Here is a 15,952-nt window from a genome sequence, read left to right as displayed (position 1 = left end):
TATAATTTAATTCATATTTATAGTATGAAGAGAGAAACAAAGTTTTTATTGAGAAACTCAGTTCTTGCTAACTGGAAGCTTTGACACCCAGTCGTAAAAAATAATATAGTTCACGCCTTCTCTCTGATGATCAGATTTAACGCGCTAAGCCCTCCTTTAAAAGAACTTCCGAAGAGAAGATTTCACCGATGATAGCATGCAATTTTAATATTTGCGTTGCGATGAAGTTCTTTACTTCTGTGGAGTTAAAGATGTATCGAAAAATATATTGAATGGGAAGACAGAGAAATAGATTCCACATATACTAAGGTAAAATTGTTGTTTTAAATTATGAAAATATTCATATTCCATATTTTTTCCTGGAAAACATTGAACATCAAGGCAATCGATATAGACAAATGAACCACCATAATAAAATGTGAGTATTGTTGCTAACATTGTTGTTTTATTATAAAAACTCTATTCAAGTTTTGCACAAATTGATCTAATATTTGCATGCTGTTCTGCCACAGTTAATGGTTTAAATTCTGTAAAGTATACCCCACACACTCTGCCCTCAGTCATAACATTGACAAATGAAATTGCCAATAGTTTAACTTATGCCTGGGTGCTTCGCACACGCCCTAAATCAGCACACATAATGACATTTGTATCCATTTCGTTTTTAGTTTGGCAACCAATTGGCCACAGTTTACGCTTAAATGTGTTCATCATATTACGCATACGCAGCATGCGCCGCTGACAGCAAACAGCACAAATGATGCAAATGTGATGGCAACATTTTTTGTTTTCGGGGGGTGGGGCTGTTTTTCCGGTTTTGGTTTCTGGCACACGGCCAGCGAATGCAGCGCTTAAAATGCAATCGAGTGCACGCCAGTTGGCCATTCAGTCATTCAGTGGTTCGAGCGTTTGGTCGTTTGGCCGCTCTGCAAAGTCCAAAATGCGCACTCCACGCCCCGAAATAAAATTACATTCCATTAAAAAAAAATCAAGCCGCCTCGCGCAAATCAACATCAACTCAATGAACATAAATTGCCAGTGCAATGGGCGGGCATACCAATTGGGTGCTGGGCAAGGGGCTACTGCCTAGCTATGCCAAACGGATCGATCGGCCTTCACATTGGCCGCCATGGCGTCGCGTAGACGACGACGACCACGACGATGATATCCACTGACACGTTGGCAACAATGCACATGGCCCAAAGGCATCGAGACACACACACACACACACACTCTCACGCGCACACATTCTAAGTTCGAATAACTCTACGCACTCAACGTTTGGCAGGACTCTGCTCTAGTATGTGTACAGTGGGTAAAAGGATTAAATTTCCGATTTTTAGCTAAAGGATTAATTTTGAAATCAGTTTGGGAAAACAAAAACATTTTCTCTTACAATATGTGATTAAATTGAAAGGTAACCCATTTTTTTCACATCCGATACATTTTATTACCGTTTCAGCCCTAAGCCTGAAATATATACACATGTACAACACTGGTTGGCCTAATTAGTAGCGTAATAATCGAACCATTTTTAAAAATCTCATGCTGCAAGTAACTTGAAGCTTTAAGCTCAATAGTTTGCAAATACTTTTTGTTAATTTGCGAACGGAGCTTGAAACATTATATTCCAGTTTGAGCCGCACAGGGACCGGTTCACTTTAGCTTCTTAGCTTTATTGTTTTACGATGTGTGAGGCAAACATGTTCTATACTTGGCTTATTTCAGCAAAAATGCTTCATTAATTTATATCACGTTGATAAGCCATTTTTAAAGTTTCCTAATGAAAACTATCATATGGGTTTTATTGGGTGTTGTTCCGTCACTTGCTCTAATGCTTAAAGCGTGGGTTAATTATTTTAGGAATTGTTGGCGAATGGGTTTACTTGATTTCTTACGCAGACATGACATTGATATAATAAATTACCTCTAGTTTTATTATGTTTCTGTAATGGCTTCTCTTCTAAAGTCTTGCTGAATCTTTTGACTACAAGCCTCTGCTTGGGCTTATAACTTAAGAAACCGGTTCACTAATTAGTTCAATTGAGTTGTAACTTTTCATTACTAACGCAGACATGACATTGACATAATGAACCACTCCCAAAGTAATTATTAAATGGAAGATATGATAGCAAAACTTTGTTGAACCGGTTCTTTTACACACAGCTTTTTTTAAAATGGTTTGAAAACCATGTTATGGTTTTATATTGGGTGTTGTTCCTTTACCCTGGAATATTGTTGTAGTGCTTAAAGAGTTGCAGAAGCTTATTATTACAATTTTCTGCTTGGCATTATTAATTTCGGAAATGCTGGCGAACTGCTACATTAATTAGTTCATTTCACGTGTCATTTATATAATGAACCACCCCCAAAGTAATTACCTAATGGTAGATATTATAGCAAAACTTTCTTGAACCGGTTCCTTGATAGATTGCTCATTTTAAAATGGTGCACTTACAAGTTGCCATCCTCAGCAAAAATGTCAAATTCCTAACTCTTTCAACTGCCTGCAAAGCACTGTGTCAAGTTTTGTGGTCGGTTTGATTCCCTTGAAGAGATGCGACGGACAAGCTTGGCAATGCAGGTGCCGTTGGCAACACTGTCAATTTCTGCAATGTTGGCGGTAACACGCATTCTGCATTGTTATTGGGCCCCCGAGTGGCGTTTTCTGCTAATTAGAAATAGCTCGTGAGCGCACACAGGGGACTGAATGCTATATAGCAATTACGGATGTGGTCGAAGATGCACTGGCGTGCACTTTAAATACGTAACGTAATGCGTGTGGAGGCTTACAAATTTAATGCAAGGTGTATGAAATAATTTTCGATCGATTTGCTTGGAACCCAGTTAATTGGCGTGCCACAAATCGCTACCTAAATTATGCAAAGCTCAATCAACTGCAAAAAGCACACTCCCTTCTATCTTGCAGTGGAGCGTGAGCTCTGGCTGAGATACACCCAGTGTGTGTCACGACGTGTCAATTTCCGCCTCAACACGTTGATGTCGCAACGTTCTGAAACGGCTTTTCTTCCAGTTCCTCTTTGATGCCATGACATGTTATTCGCTGTCGCCTGTGTGTGTGTGCATATGTGTATGCGTGTGTATTTATGTGTGCGCCTGGCGCGTAATCAGCAACGTGGCAGCTCAAAATACATGCCCGCATGGCAATCGCGCCACAGGAAGCCAAAGGATACAATGACGTGCCTTTTGTGGCACACAGTCCAACACAGCGGATAGCAAATGGCATTCAATGTGTGGCAAGCTGCAGCTTAGAAACGTTCCAAATGCCTGACAATGGCACCAGCTAAAGGTCTCTGGCAGTTGGGCTTGGGGCGGTCTAGCGGTCTGGCGGGCTGGCGGACGACTAGCGAGATTCTGCCGACAACGTGATGATGTTTACATGCTATGCAAATACAATTAATTCCACTTTGTGGACAATCTTTGTGCTGCAGCAGCAAATGGTTGGGTCACCATGGAATTGGGCGATGAATGGGGCATTGGGGTAGAGAAACAGCTGATAGCATTGCGAACGGAACTGTTGACATTGCCACACGTCGTCTACGAGCATATAAAGCTCTCAAATAACTCACTTTGTGGCATTGTGCGACTGCAGCTGGTGAACCGAAAATGTCCATTTGCCTTAACTTTACAGGTGCAAAATGGTAAATGGCCCACGCCCCACTCTTGCTTTGTATAGAAACTATTGAATATGGAATAAATATGTATGACAGATTTTAAGTAAAATGGTTTTCTCATGCCGTCAAAAAATCAGTAATAATGAAAAGCATTTACGATTTGAAATTTTAACATTATGTGCGTATTTAATTAAGCTTACAACATTTTTGTAGTGCACAAATCATGATCGATTTTTTATTGGAAGCCCTTCAGAATCTGTTTCTGCGAATAAAATTCTAGGTTACACCAACTTACGAAATAATGCTGCAGATAATTTTAACTAACTCAATCTACGAACTTCAATTTTCAAGTTTGGGTGGAAGAAAGTGCATTGGCATAATACCATTCCTCTTCGCAATTGCTTCAATTTTGACCAAGTCATTAAAGGTTCAGAGGAAGAATTTCGCATGACCTTTCGATTTTTTGAAATTTTCAGAAGAGAGTTTTTTTGTTATCCGGAATGCATCGACCTGGATGATTTGAATAATAACAATTTGCAAGACAAATTGCTCGAATTAAGTTGTGTTACGACGGCTCATAAAGTCATTTCAATAATTTATTGTACACGCTATAAACGGTCGAAAACTCAGTTGAATGCGGTTCATCAAGGAGGTACCAAACGGCAACAACAATAAAAACAACCAAAACACGAAAGAACTCATTGAATTTCGTGTGCTGAGAGGCAAATACTCTTAAATCGATTAGAGCTGTAGAGTATGAAATAAATTCTTTCTTTAAAACGATATATATAAAAGTTGTATTATAAAAAAAAGTTAAAAGGGATCATTTGTAGACTTAAATATTTCTAAAGGATTTGTCGAAATTATATAAATTACATAAACTATTTTTTGAATTTATATGAATTTTATAACATTATGTAAATAAAGAGTGTGAAATAAAATCTTGCATTAAAGCAAATCATATGAATGTTTTAATATTAAAAAAAAAGTTGAAATGAAACACTTGTAGATTTTAACTAGCGGAAATTATATAAATTAATCAGCAAATTCTCATCGTTACTTAAATGCAAAGCCAACAATTATAATTTTTAAGATATTAATATAGAAACCCACTGCAAATCGTTACATAAGTATATACATAAGGTTGAATAAATAAAAATCACGTTTTTATACCTCACTGAGGGAAAAGCTTTGTAAACCAATTATAAATTTAATGAAGTTATCCTAGGCAAGATCCCGTAATACTTAACAGAGTTGGCTCTATCAAGGCGTTACATATTTTCTAGTAAAAATGTTATACCCATTGGGAAAGAGTGCTAAAAAAGACAATTAAATTTAGCATGTCGTGTGGTCAAATATGGAAACGCATTGACGCAGCCTTTGTCGCGGTTTTGAGTGTCGTCGCCGTGTCTGTTGCCGTGTCTCTCTCTCTAGCTTTCTTTCTCTCTCGCTCTCTCTCTCTCTCTCTCTCTCTCTCTCAGTCTTCCTCTGTCTGTCCCACTGCGAATTTCATTTGATTCTGATTAAGGGTACTTTGCACCCGATGCAGCTGCAGACACGGCAACAACAACTGGAAAGAACATTGAATTGCGGATCATTGGACAGATTACGTTGCCTTTTGTCTGTTTACATTTGCATTTGCAATGAAGGAAATTGTAAATGAAAATTGCAGAAGATACGCCCCAAAACAAAACTGAGAAGTCTATGTTTTGATTATTGAAGTGCATTCGATGTCTGCGTCTCGGACTTGAACTTTTGCCCTGTAGCCAAGTACATTGAAAGTCGGCACACGCCAAGGCAATTCGTTAAAGGCATTTCGAGCCAGTTATCTCGACTGTCTGAAAAACTGTGATACAATAACAGATAGGCCGTTCCACAGATACGAAGACGAGCTGCCACCAAGCAAGTGCGAACATTTCATTTAAATGGAATCTCAAATTGATTGGAGGCACTTCGCAAGTGTTCTAGATATAGAAAAAATGGCAGCAGGAAACAAACCCCACAGCAATCAGTTAAGCGTTCATCGGAAACGAAAAGAAGAAACTATAAATAGCCAGAAAGAAAATGAGACTAGGCATTGACATTGCACATAATTATTGTGGGTATCAGCTAATGTCAGAAAAATAAATTAAACTCCTTGCAGTTATCTATTCTCAGTAACCAATTAAGAAGCATTAAGCACTCAAGCAAGAAATTCTAAAATAGCTGCAATGCACTTTTATTCTGAAAAATAAATCTATTGGAAAATCATTGAGAGGACGTGTTCACTGAAATTTAATCCTGAACAGAAAATGAAGAGACAAGATAATTACTGATAGCACATTAATAGCAATTACTAAAACTTTGTCTTAAAAGTAGAAAGAAGTAAACGAATTCTTAAGAATACATTTAAATAAGACAGCATAAAAAGTAGAGTAAACGAATATTATGTGAAAAGTTTTTTCATTGAGAGGACGTGGCAAATATAATTATTAATCGCAGATGTATTGCAATTATTAAAACTTTATCTAAATTAGTAGAAAGAAGTCAAGGCAATATTTGAAGAATGCATTTAATTGACGACAGCATAAATGGTAGAACAGAAGAATATTATGTGAAAAGCCTTTCCATAAATAGTCTTATATAAACTTTTTTCCCCATAATATATATTTTGAGTATATTCTGAGTGTACACATTAGTACATTTTTAGCTACCTTTTGGTAAAATTTCAAGCTTTAACAAACACATATTAATACTTATTTTAATGTAGATAATTGCAATTAATATGAATATATTTGCTGCTAGCTGAACTGGGTAAATGTGTGTGTGTGTGTGTGTGTGTGCGTTTGTTTATCTATTCAATCACATGCTTATTCCAAGTATCTATTAATATTCCTAGACATACGCAAACACAATCAAAATCACGTGTCTAGGCTATTAGTTATTTGAATGGCTTTTGAGATTCGTATTTAAAGATTATAAAGATTTTAAGATAGACAAATACCTAGCTGAAAAAGGAGCCGAAAAGTGTCAACTGAATCTGAATATTAATAGGTTTTTAAGTATAGATATTCTTATGGTCTCTGAAGTGGATGTATTCATACGGATAAGGACCTTTCGAATTGGCTATTAATACCAATCAGGAATATAATCGGGTAGTAATTAGATGATCTTCCATCTTTATGACTACTTGGTACAATTCTCGAACACATTATTACGTAATCCAAATTTTAAATTATTAATCTGGTTTTATATAAAAGCTTTTTTAGTTGGAATACAGAACCTAGTCTGGTATAACACACATAGACACACATATAAAAAATTTAAATGCTTTCACTTAAGTAAAATAAGTATAATCATTTCAGATACGTAATTCTCTAATAAATGTGAGAGAATATGTACCTTATGATTTATTCATATAAGATTTTAGAGTTCCCTTTCCAGTCATTTTTAGTTTAATGCCTGTCAAACTGTAAGCCAGTTTTGAAAACTTCGTAACTTTCGCCCTGTTATATGCAACAGTATTGGCTTTCTTTTTGGTGGTTCATTAAAATGAAAACACATTTTTGGTATTTTTGCTCTATTATAAGGTTGAGTTTTTATTGAATGATGTTCGTTCAACTGCCTTATAGATTTTTTTTATTGTTGTTGTTTATAATTAATGTTGTCGAGTTGTCATATATTTCAGCTTTATAATGTTTTAGGATATTCATATATTTGAGCTATATAATTAAGTGAAACATGATGTTGTTGTTATTGTACGTTTCGCTTTCAGGAATTAAGAAAATTATAAAAAATGAGATACAATTACATCATTTTTTTTCTTTTTTGCTAATGTTCATTTTTAGATCATAACGTTTGCTTATAAATGTAGGGTATATGCACTGTGTTGCATTTAAAATGTTTGTGGTTAACGATAACGATATGCAGAAAAATATATATATATATAAGAAATTTGAGTAACACATAATAAAAAGAATCATAAATATATATTGAATAGATAAATATGGGGTTTGTTATTTGCTTTGGTTGCGTCTTGATTTCAAGGGATACTCGTTGATTCCTCAAAACGAACCAAGAGATACAATCTCTATGGAGCTATAATAATAGAAAGCTGCAAATCGTTTTGCAGTATGTGTGTCAACTACAATTATTATTATTCATATTTTTCTTTTGTTAATTAACTCTGCTTTTTAGCAATAACAATGTTTTATTTTGTTTCATGCATTTTTGTATTGAAATAGATATAGATCAGCTTGATTCTGCCGATAAAAATTATATGTCATAGATTTGTTGCTTTGTTGTAGACTTTTGGGTTAGTTTTTGTTGTTTGTTTTTATTTCGATTGCGTTTGTTTATTTGCATCCTTTTGTTCACTTATAATTACAATCATAATCATAAATATAAAGTGTAATAATAATAATTATGAAAAATTTTCTCATAGCTTTTTTGTATACAAACATTGCAAAATGTTAATGAATAAGTAGAAACATAAGAAACTCATATGATTTCAATGTTAAAAATCTTTGATGTTGTTTGTTTTACCTGCGATTACGATTTACGACATGCTTTTTGCAAGTGGATTTCGAACATTGAAATATTACATAATAATTAATAATCATCGTATAATATATATATAATTTGCATAACTTCAACATTTCGTTTTGCTGTTGTGCTTAGAACTAAAAGTAAATTTGCTTCTCAATAAACATAATTGTTTCATTTTTCAAACATTCTTGTGTTAAATTTTTTTTTTTTAATTTTTTTGCTTGCTCTTTAGCTTTTTGCTCTCTTGTAACTTACAAAATAAATAATGAAAATTGCTGGAAAAATTGTTGTTGTTTTTTTTTGCTCAGCAATTAGCTTCCTTTTTTTATTATCTGCTGCTTGGTGTTGTTGCTGCCCGCCTTAGTAGGCGTGGTTGGCAACGAACAAAGAGCCAGAGCCGGAGCCGGCGCTGCCAGCAACGTATTTGCCCACAGCAGCCTCGCCGTTAGCCTGAGGAGAAGAGAATGGGAAAAAAATGTTAATTAATTAAGCATTTAACAGTGTCCTTACGACGCCCCAACACAATTTCCTATATATATATATAAATATAAACAAGCCTAAGTCCCACCAGAAAATGCGCAACACAAGATTTTATTTTTCCAACTTTTGCTGCGATTTTCGGCATGGCTCACTCAACTGTAAACTGGAAGTTGGCCCCGTTGGCCCCCAGTCTTACCTGCGGCAATTTTTCCAACTTTTTACGCATAAGCTCCACTCTCACACACACACAAATACAAAAAACCCCACACGTTGAAAAGTTTTTCTTGTAAATTAAATTTACAAGTATTTTGAGCTGAAAGTTTATTCGATTACGCTTAATTGTGCCCAAAACTATGCCCAGGAGGAAGGGACCAAAACGTTTATATTCTCGCCCCTGGCCATATTTGAGCTGACCCGGCACGTAATTCCTATAATTCTGATAACGCCCCGTGTCCGGCTAACAGTGTATCAGTGTGTGTGAGAAAAAGTTTATGCTGTTTGTTTATTTTTTGAATTAATTAAGGCTTGTGTAGGCATTGCTAGCTGTGCATATTGACAAGCAGGTTAAGTAAATTAGTCGTTAGAAAATTAAACTAACTTTTAACTGCTTAAAAAGTACTATCAGATGTACTTTGTATATGATTAACATTTTAAAATATATTAATGCATAAAATGAACAGTCTAAATACATATTTTACAGTCAGATATAATTTGAAAAATTGAAATGCAACAAATATAAAGAAAATCTAGATCAAATTATATATATTTATAAATTCTTTTGTATGCAATGTTTTCCTAACTTAACTTTTTTAATTAAAGCCAAAAAGTCAAATACTTTGTGAACATAATTTATTCGTTTTTGTTTTCCTGACATTCAGAAATTATAAATTTAGGCTCATGTCAAAAAAATTATAATTGTAATATTATATTTTGTCATAATTAGAATTCTAGTTGTACATCTAAATAAGGTTTTAGGTTTGTAATTCCATTTCTGTGCTGTTGTGTGGAATGTGTTCGGGTTTGCTCTCAGCACAGGTAAGCCAATTGGGTTAAGACAGCGGCCGTTAGGAATTGCATTTGCTGGAACTTGTCTTTTATTTTGTTTAGTACTTGTGCTGGGCAACAAACAAACTGGCATTGCCCGCGAATGAGGGAATCGAACCGGCCACGTATTTGCCTTGGCAAGCCAGTCCATTGGCCTGAGGGTTTCGGGGATAAACAGAAAAGGGAAAGCAGGAATTGGTTTGGGATTAGTTGAAAAAGCGCGCAAAACGGTTTAAGGACAAACATTAAAGCAAAATGAGAGGTGCATCATGCAGAAATACAACAAATTATGAAAAAAGTAACAATAAGAGGATTAAAATGTAATAAGTAATTATGAATTTACTGATAGAATATATAAAGGATTAGTTCACGTTAAAGATAAATAGAATGGGTTTTTTATGCATTTAAAATATTGTTTTATTTGTGTATTTTTTTTTTAGAAAATATCTATATGCATGCAATTATAAAAATTATTTAGTTTTTGAAAAAAATGTATATGAACAATTAAGATGGATTTAAAATTTGAATTTTTTTTCATTATTTTTTATTGATGTCAAAATGAAATGGTTGATTTGTGTTAAAATGTTCTGTTGATAAGGTTATTGGTTAAAATAAAAAAATTCCGCAAAATATTAAAATAATCAAATCTGCAGGCATGCTTAAGTCAGTTTCAGGAATTCAATTTATTGGAGCATGTTGCAGAGGGCGTCCATAGATGGAAAAGTATAATACAAAAAGTACAACAAAATGAAGAAATAGGCAATATTAGAAAAATTAAAAACACTTTATAAAATATATGATGGCTTTCATTGAAAATTTTGGAAAGATTTCGCAATCTATGTTTTCCTGCGTCTCTAAAATGTGTTCAACACTGAAATTCCATGTATGTGTATTACAGGGTTGACAAAATAAGATGTGTACCAAAAGATATCTAGATATATGTAGATAATTTCATTTAAGACGCGTATGTGAAATTCCCATATATTGGCTTGATTACGTATTACGTCTCAATATGTTACACCCAGCATAATGCTCGCCTAAAATTTCAAAACAACTTGAAGATCGTTCAGATCGCCAGATATAGGGCCAATATAAGCTTCCCTACTTAAAATGGTTTCTCGGGTTTTGTTGAATGTGATTTCTTGAGTATTTTCAGTATTTATGATCCGCGACATGTAGACCTGCATCTCCAGCGGCGCCTTTAACGGAGCCAGCATCATAACAACCCTTAGATGCTAGTCCATTGCCCTGGATGAGTGAATGTGATGAGGAATAAGGATGATAAGGTTATTGAATGGATTGGTTAATATAGTTTCCTGCTAACAGCCGTTAACAGCCCTGGTAAACATGAAAATCGACAGCAACCCAAACTATAGCTAAGCCCAAACTCTGTTTAACCATAGCGTAGAACTTACCCTGGCGCGTTTGATGAGCTCACCCTGTCCAGCGGCGACGTTCTCCTTCTTGCCACCCCAGGCGCGCAGCACGGAGGCCTGCAGGGCGCGACCGTACGAGAAGGTCAGAGCCCAGGGGCGGGTCAGTGGAACATTGTTGATGGCGCTCAAGTTAACGGTGGCCTCCTCCTCGGACTGTCCACCCGACAGGAAGGTGACGCCTGCACACAGCGAATATCAGTTAGCAAATGCATATTTATTTTTGTTTAATGTAGGGCTAAAAATTTACCGGGAACAGCAGAGGGCACAGTGCGGCGCAGGGCCGTAACGGTTGCCAGAGCAATCTCCTGGGGTGTGTTCTTCTTGGCTCCCTGGCCAGCGGTGACCATGTTGGGCTTGAGGAGCGTGCCCTCCAGGTAGACGTGATGATCGTTCAGTGCCTTGTAGACGGCGGCCAGAACGGTTTCGGTGACCTTCTGAGCGCGATCCAGATCGTGCTCACCATCGGGCAGCACCTCTGGCTCCACAATCGGGACAATGCGCTCCGACTGGCAGATGGAGGCATAGCGGGCCAGCACATTGGCATTCTCCAGGATGGCCTGGTATGAAGGGGTGTTCTTGCCAATCTTCAGGACGCAACGCCACTTGGCGAAATCGCAGCCCTCCTTCTTGTACTTGGCGCAACGCTTGGCCAGATCATCCAGACCCTGGGTGGTCGACTCATCCTCGGAGCCCATCAGTGGCACGACACCAGTGTCGACCTTGATGCCGGGAATGATGCCCTTCTTCCTCAAGCACTGGATGAAGGTGGTGCCATCATCGGCCTTCTGGTACACAGTCTCGTCGAACAGGATGACGCCGGAAATGTTCTCGGCTAGCTTATCGTCAGAGGTGAACAGGAGCTGGCGGTAGGCGCGACGGTTCTCATCGGTGTTCTCCACGCCAATATCCTTCAGGCGCTTGCCCATGGTCGAGACAGACTCATCGGCGGCGAGAATTCCCTTGCCAGGAGCAACGATCGCCTGGGCGATGGTTCTGAGCTCCTCCTGCAGCTCCTTGCTGGGATAGTTGAAGTAGGTGGTCATCTTTGAGATTCGCGTATAGTTATAGTTCTGAAATGGCCCGGATTTACATTGTGAGTTATTTTTATACGATAAAGCATTGTTATGAATGGATTTAAGCAGTCGGAGTACGTTGAAATGCATTTGGGTGGGGACCAAATAGTGCGCTATCTATATGAACTAAGAATTTTGACACCGTTACCAATTTGTGAGCTATACTTGTATGTATATATCTAAAATAATTGGAATTTTAAGCTGATATACTATAATTTAAAAAAAATTTGGTATGTGTCTCTTAAACTACAACAAAGCATCTGTGCGCCGAGGCGGAAAAAAAATATACATGAATATCTATCAATCAAATGGGGCTTTAGGTTTTGAAAGCTTTGGAAATGCACAGCTGATTTCAAAGAGAGCAATGACAAAAGAGAGCGTAAGTGCGTAGATAGAGACCGAGTTTACGGCTAACTGCTGCGCTGGCAACATTTTACATGCATATACACAAATGTTGCTTAAGTGTGTTCAGCAGTGTTGCCAAGTTGCGGATGTTGCTAAAAGTTGCAGAGAAAAGTGCGAAATTTGTATTTAAAAAATAAACACCACAAGCACTTGCATATTATAAAAAGTATGCTTCACTTTTTGTTGGTTCCGCGTTTATCAAACACGGATTAGATATATGTATATAAACTTATTTATGTATGTATATATAATACATATGATACTGCTCTTGTTTGCAGCTTTGTTCTGCTTTCTTAAAATTTGCAGAAGAATGTGTGAAAATTTCACTTATACGAATTAATTGCAATTGAAATAAACTTTAAGCAATTACAAATTCACAGATTTACAACAAGAGCTGCCCTATTGCAGCAGACTCCATTAATTAAACATTATTAGTCGCTCACTAAACACTTTAATTTTTGTTTTAGCTCCAGCAGCTCAACCAACCTCGACAATGCTTTTTCAGCAACTGAGCCAAGACGCGACTGCGAATTTAACTACAGTCTCGACTGATGTAATCAAAACGGTGGGTGCGGAAATTCAGAGAGGGCAAATGTAAGACCCGTCAGAGAGACGGGGGTAGGGGACAGCCGCTACTTGTGACGTCCACTTTCACTTTTGCTGCGTGACGTGTGCGGCGCATGCTCCAAAACGGTGACATTGGACAAGGTCAGAGGCAACATGTTGCTGCGGCGAATTTGTGACGTGTTGCTTACGAAACGGTTAAACACTAATAGGGCGCGTGTGGCGCGTAAAAGTGAGATAGACATACATATATATCTATAGAGAGAGAGAGAGAGAGCGAGAGAGAGAGAGAGAGACAGAGAGAGAGAGAGTTGGAGAGAGATCGTGGTAGGAAGGCAAGTGTTATATAGAGAAAAAGTTTTAGATACAACAAAGTCGCAATGTTGCTTGACTTGTTTGACATTGAAAAACACGCACAACCCAGAAAAAAAAACTATGCATATACACACATACATATACATATATGTATGCAGGTAAATATATACAAACTGATTAGCACGACAACCGCAACTGATAAGTCAATAAAATGCAGCTGGGAATTTGTTTGCTTGGAAATATGATGGGAATCGAAGAACTACGTTGATCTACAATAACTTTAAAGTTTATTTTTTTATTGTCTTCTTGTTATCTAAGCAAAGCTGATTCACTCACTTGTCACCTACACGAGCCGGCAATCGATTGAAGACTGAAATGTAGCCAAAAAAATTCGACGAATAAATAGAAAAAACACAAAGAAGCACAAAAAAACATCCGCATGACAGCAACAAAAAAAAAACAAAATAACAACAACAACATAAATTAACGCTATCAAAAAAACATGTATGCTTATTTCTGTGTGTGTGTATTTATAAAAATAAAATAGACACATGTGTCTAAATATCACGCAAACGTCTGCATATACATATAAAGCGGCTGCTACGAAAAAAACAAGTTGATTAAACGAAAAGAAAAAAATTAAATTTTCGAAAATTATGGAAACTTTGCAAGCATCTTGCTTTGCTGCTGTTGTCATGCAGTTCAAAATTTAACCTTCACTTCGATAATACAAATTAGAAAACGAGCCCCCCTATATATTGACAACAGACGATTCCAAAGTCTCTAACAGCATGTTGTTATCGCCTAATGAGACATGCTCAGGATGTTATTGTCGCTGCGCGTGTGATGCGGATAATAACAAAAGGTCCGGCCTCCAGGCATGAGCAATAGGTCAAAAGAACGAAAATACGAGCTGCGTCAAGGCAGGAAGGAACTGACGTGTGAGTAGAAGAATGGGTGAGAGAAGGAAGGGAGAGAAAGAGAGAGAGAGAGAGAGAGGCGGCAAGAAACCGGAGTAGGGCGTTATATTGTGTATGGCTAGAAGCAGCTGTAGTAAAATATATGCAAAGTAATGGACTTTTCTGTATTAAATAAATTAAATAAACCAATAAAATATAAGTGTTCAAATTAAAATTTATATTAAAAAAGAAAAACTAATGTAGGAAAGATGCATCCAGTTTCGGGCATTCTATATAATACTAATATATTTAGTTTTATTTTATCAAATGTATAATCTATGCTAATGTATTTTTTTATCTTATTCAAATTCACTTTCACGTAGATATCACCTCATTCTAGTCTTTCGTTAAAAAGTATTCTAGTTGTATTTATTTATGCATTAAAAGCAGATATCAAACATTTATGTAAACATGCTTAAGTAAAATTTATATTTATATCTTGAAGATTTGGCATTCCCATTTGAATATTATGAGACATTTTTTCATTATTGATAGGGTTTGTCTAGGTAATAATTATAAACAAAGAGTTTTGAAGGCGAATTCGTTTTCTGACACTAACATCAGAATGGGTTTCATTCACAAACGTGTTTTTACGCTTTCAAATTGAAGGGTAGTTGATTCTAAATATTATTTGGTCTTATTTTCACCCTTAACATTCTTCTACCATTCCGCTTCCACTCCCTCTCTCTCTCTCTCTCTCTCTCTCTCTCTCTCTCTCTCTCCCTTTCTGTCTCTCTCTCTCTATGGATGGATCACTCTCTTATGTAAGGCCTGCAATGTGGGAATATCGCGTTCTGAGCAAGATAAATTGCTAAAGTGGCGGCCACACACGAGCAGGACAGAGCATATTCTTTGCTTTCCATCTCTCCCGTTCTCTTTCGTACTCATTGGGCTGATTTTAATTATGTGCGAGAAAAAAGGTTTCTCAGTTTTGGGTGGGAAATGCCAATTGATGAACTCAACAAACGCACAGCAATGACGACATTTAATTGAAAACTAAACGAACGCTAATGAATAGATGTATATAGACAATTATACATAATGTATATATATGCTGTATGCATGCATAAGACGTGGGGCAACTATTTATAAAGCAAATTGCAGTTGAAACGCTGCCAACAAGCAAATGAACTCAAAAGTGAAAATGTAGATAAAGTGCAGAGTACGATGGTAGAGCAGTTTCTGGTTGGATTGAATGGGTGGCGGGGGTGGAGTGGGGGGGGGGGGGCAGCCTGGTAAGCCGGCAATGCAATGGTAAGCACCGTTATGCGATAGCTGACAGCGTACTCAGGTTTCTTATCAGTTGCATAGGTCAACGACGTTGTCTGCGATAAGCAAAAGGGAACACTACAAAGTTCAAGAAGAAATCATAAAATCTCAAAGCTAGTTCGCATATTAGAAATTTCCAGCCAAAGAAAAAAGCACACACACACACACATACGCACGCACAGCGAGAACTTTTTGTAACTTTTTTCAGCTTTAGCAACTGCGAAAACGATTACGAAACCAACTTG

The 15,952-nt window shown here is 36.8% G+C and overlaps 1 protein-coding gene across 9 annotated transcripts in view; it reads right to left on the bottom strand.

Annotated features, from left to right (window-relative positions):
• LOC135439925 (fructose-bisphosphate aldolase) overlaps positions 1–15,952 on the bottom strand; it is a 187,327-nt gene that overhangs the window by 171,081 nt on the left and 294 nt on the right. For 5 of the 9 annotated variants that reach the window (XM_064698807.1, XM_064698806.1, XM_064698803.1 and 2 more), the window contains exons 2-4: positions 11,370–12,192; positions 11,102–11,301; positions 8,510–8,612 (exon numbers count right to left, since the gene is read on the bottom strand). In XM_064698807.1, the coding sequence (XP_064554877.1) occupies positions 8,523–8,612; positions 11,102–11,301; positions 11,370–12,165 (1,086 nt within the window). In that variant the 5' untranslated portion in view covers positions 12,166–12,192 and the 3' untranslated portion in view covers positions 8,510–8,522. Of the gene's footprint in view, positions 1–8,404; positions 8,613–9,474; positions 9,842–10,451; positions 10,935–11,101; positions 11,302–11,369; positions 12,193–15,952 lie in introns of those variants that run through there. The other 4 variants (XM_064698802.1, XM_064698798.1, XM_064698801.1 and 1 more) reach the window with 4 other exon arrangements.

The sequence above is a fragment of the Drosophila montana genome, unplaced genomic scaffold, assembly GCF_035044405.1.
Source record: "Drosophila montana isolate Dmon_TW-CO22-7 unplaced genomic scaffold, ASM3504440v1 contig_779_1, whole genome shotgun sequence".
Taxonomy (NCBI): domain Eukaryota; kingdom Metazoa; phylum Arthropoda; class Insecta; order Diptera; family Drosophilidae; genus Drosophila; species Drosophila montana.
Note: the sequence above shows the minus strand (reverse complement) of the source record. Positions and strands in the feature narration are given on the sequence as shown.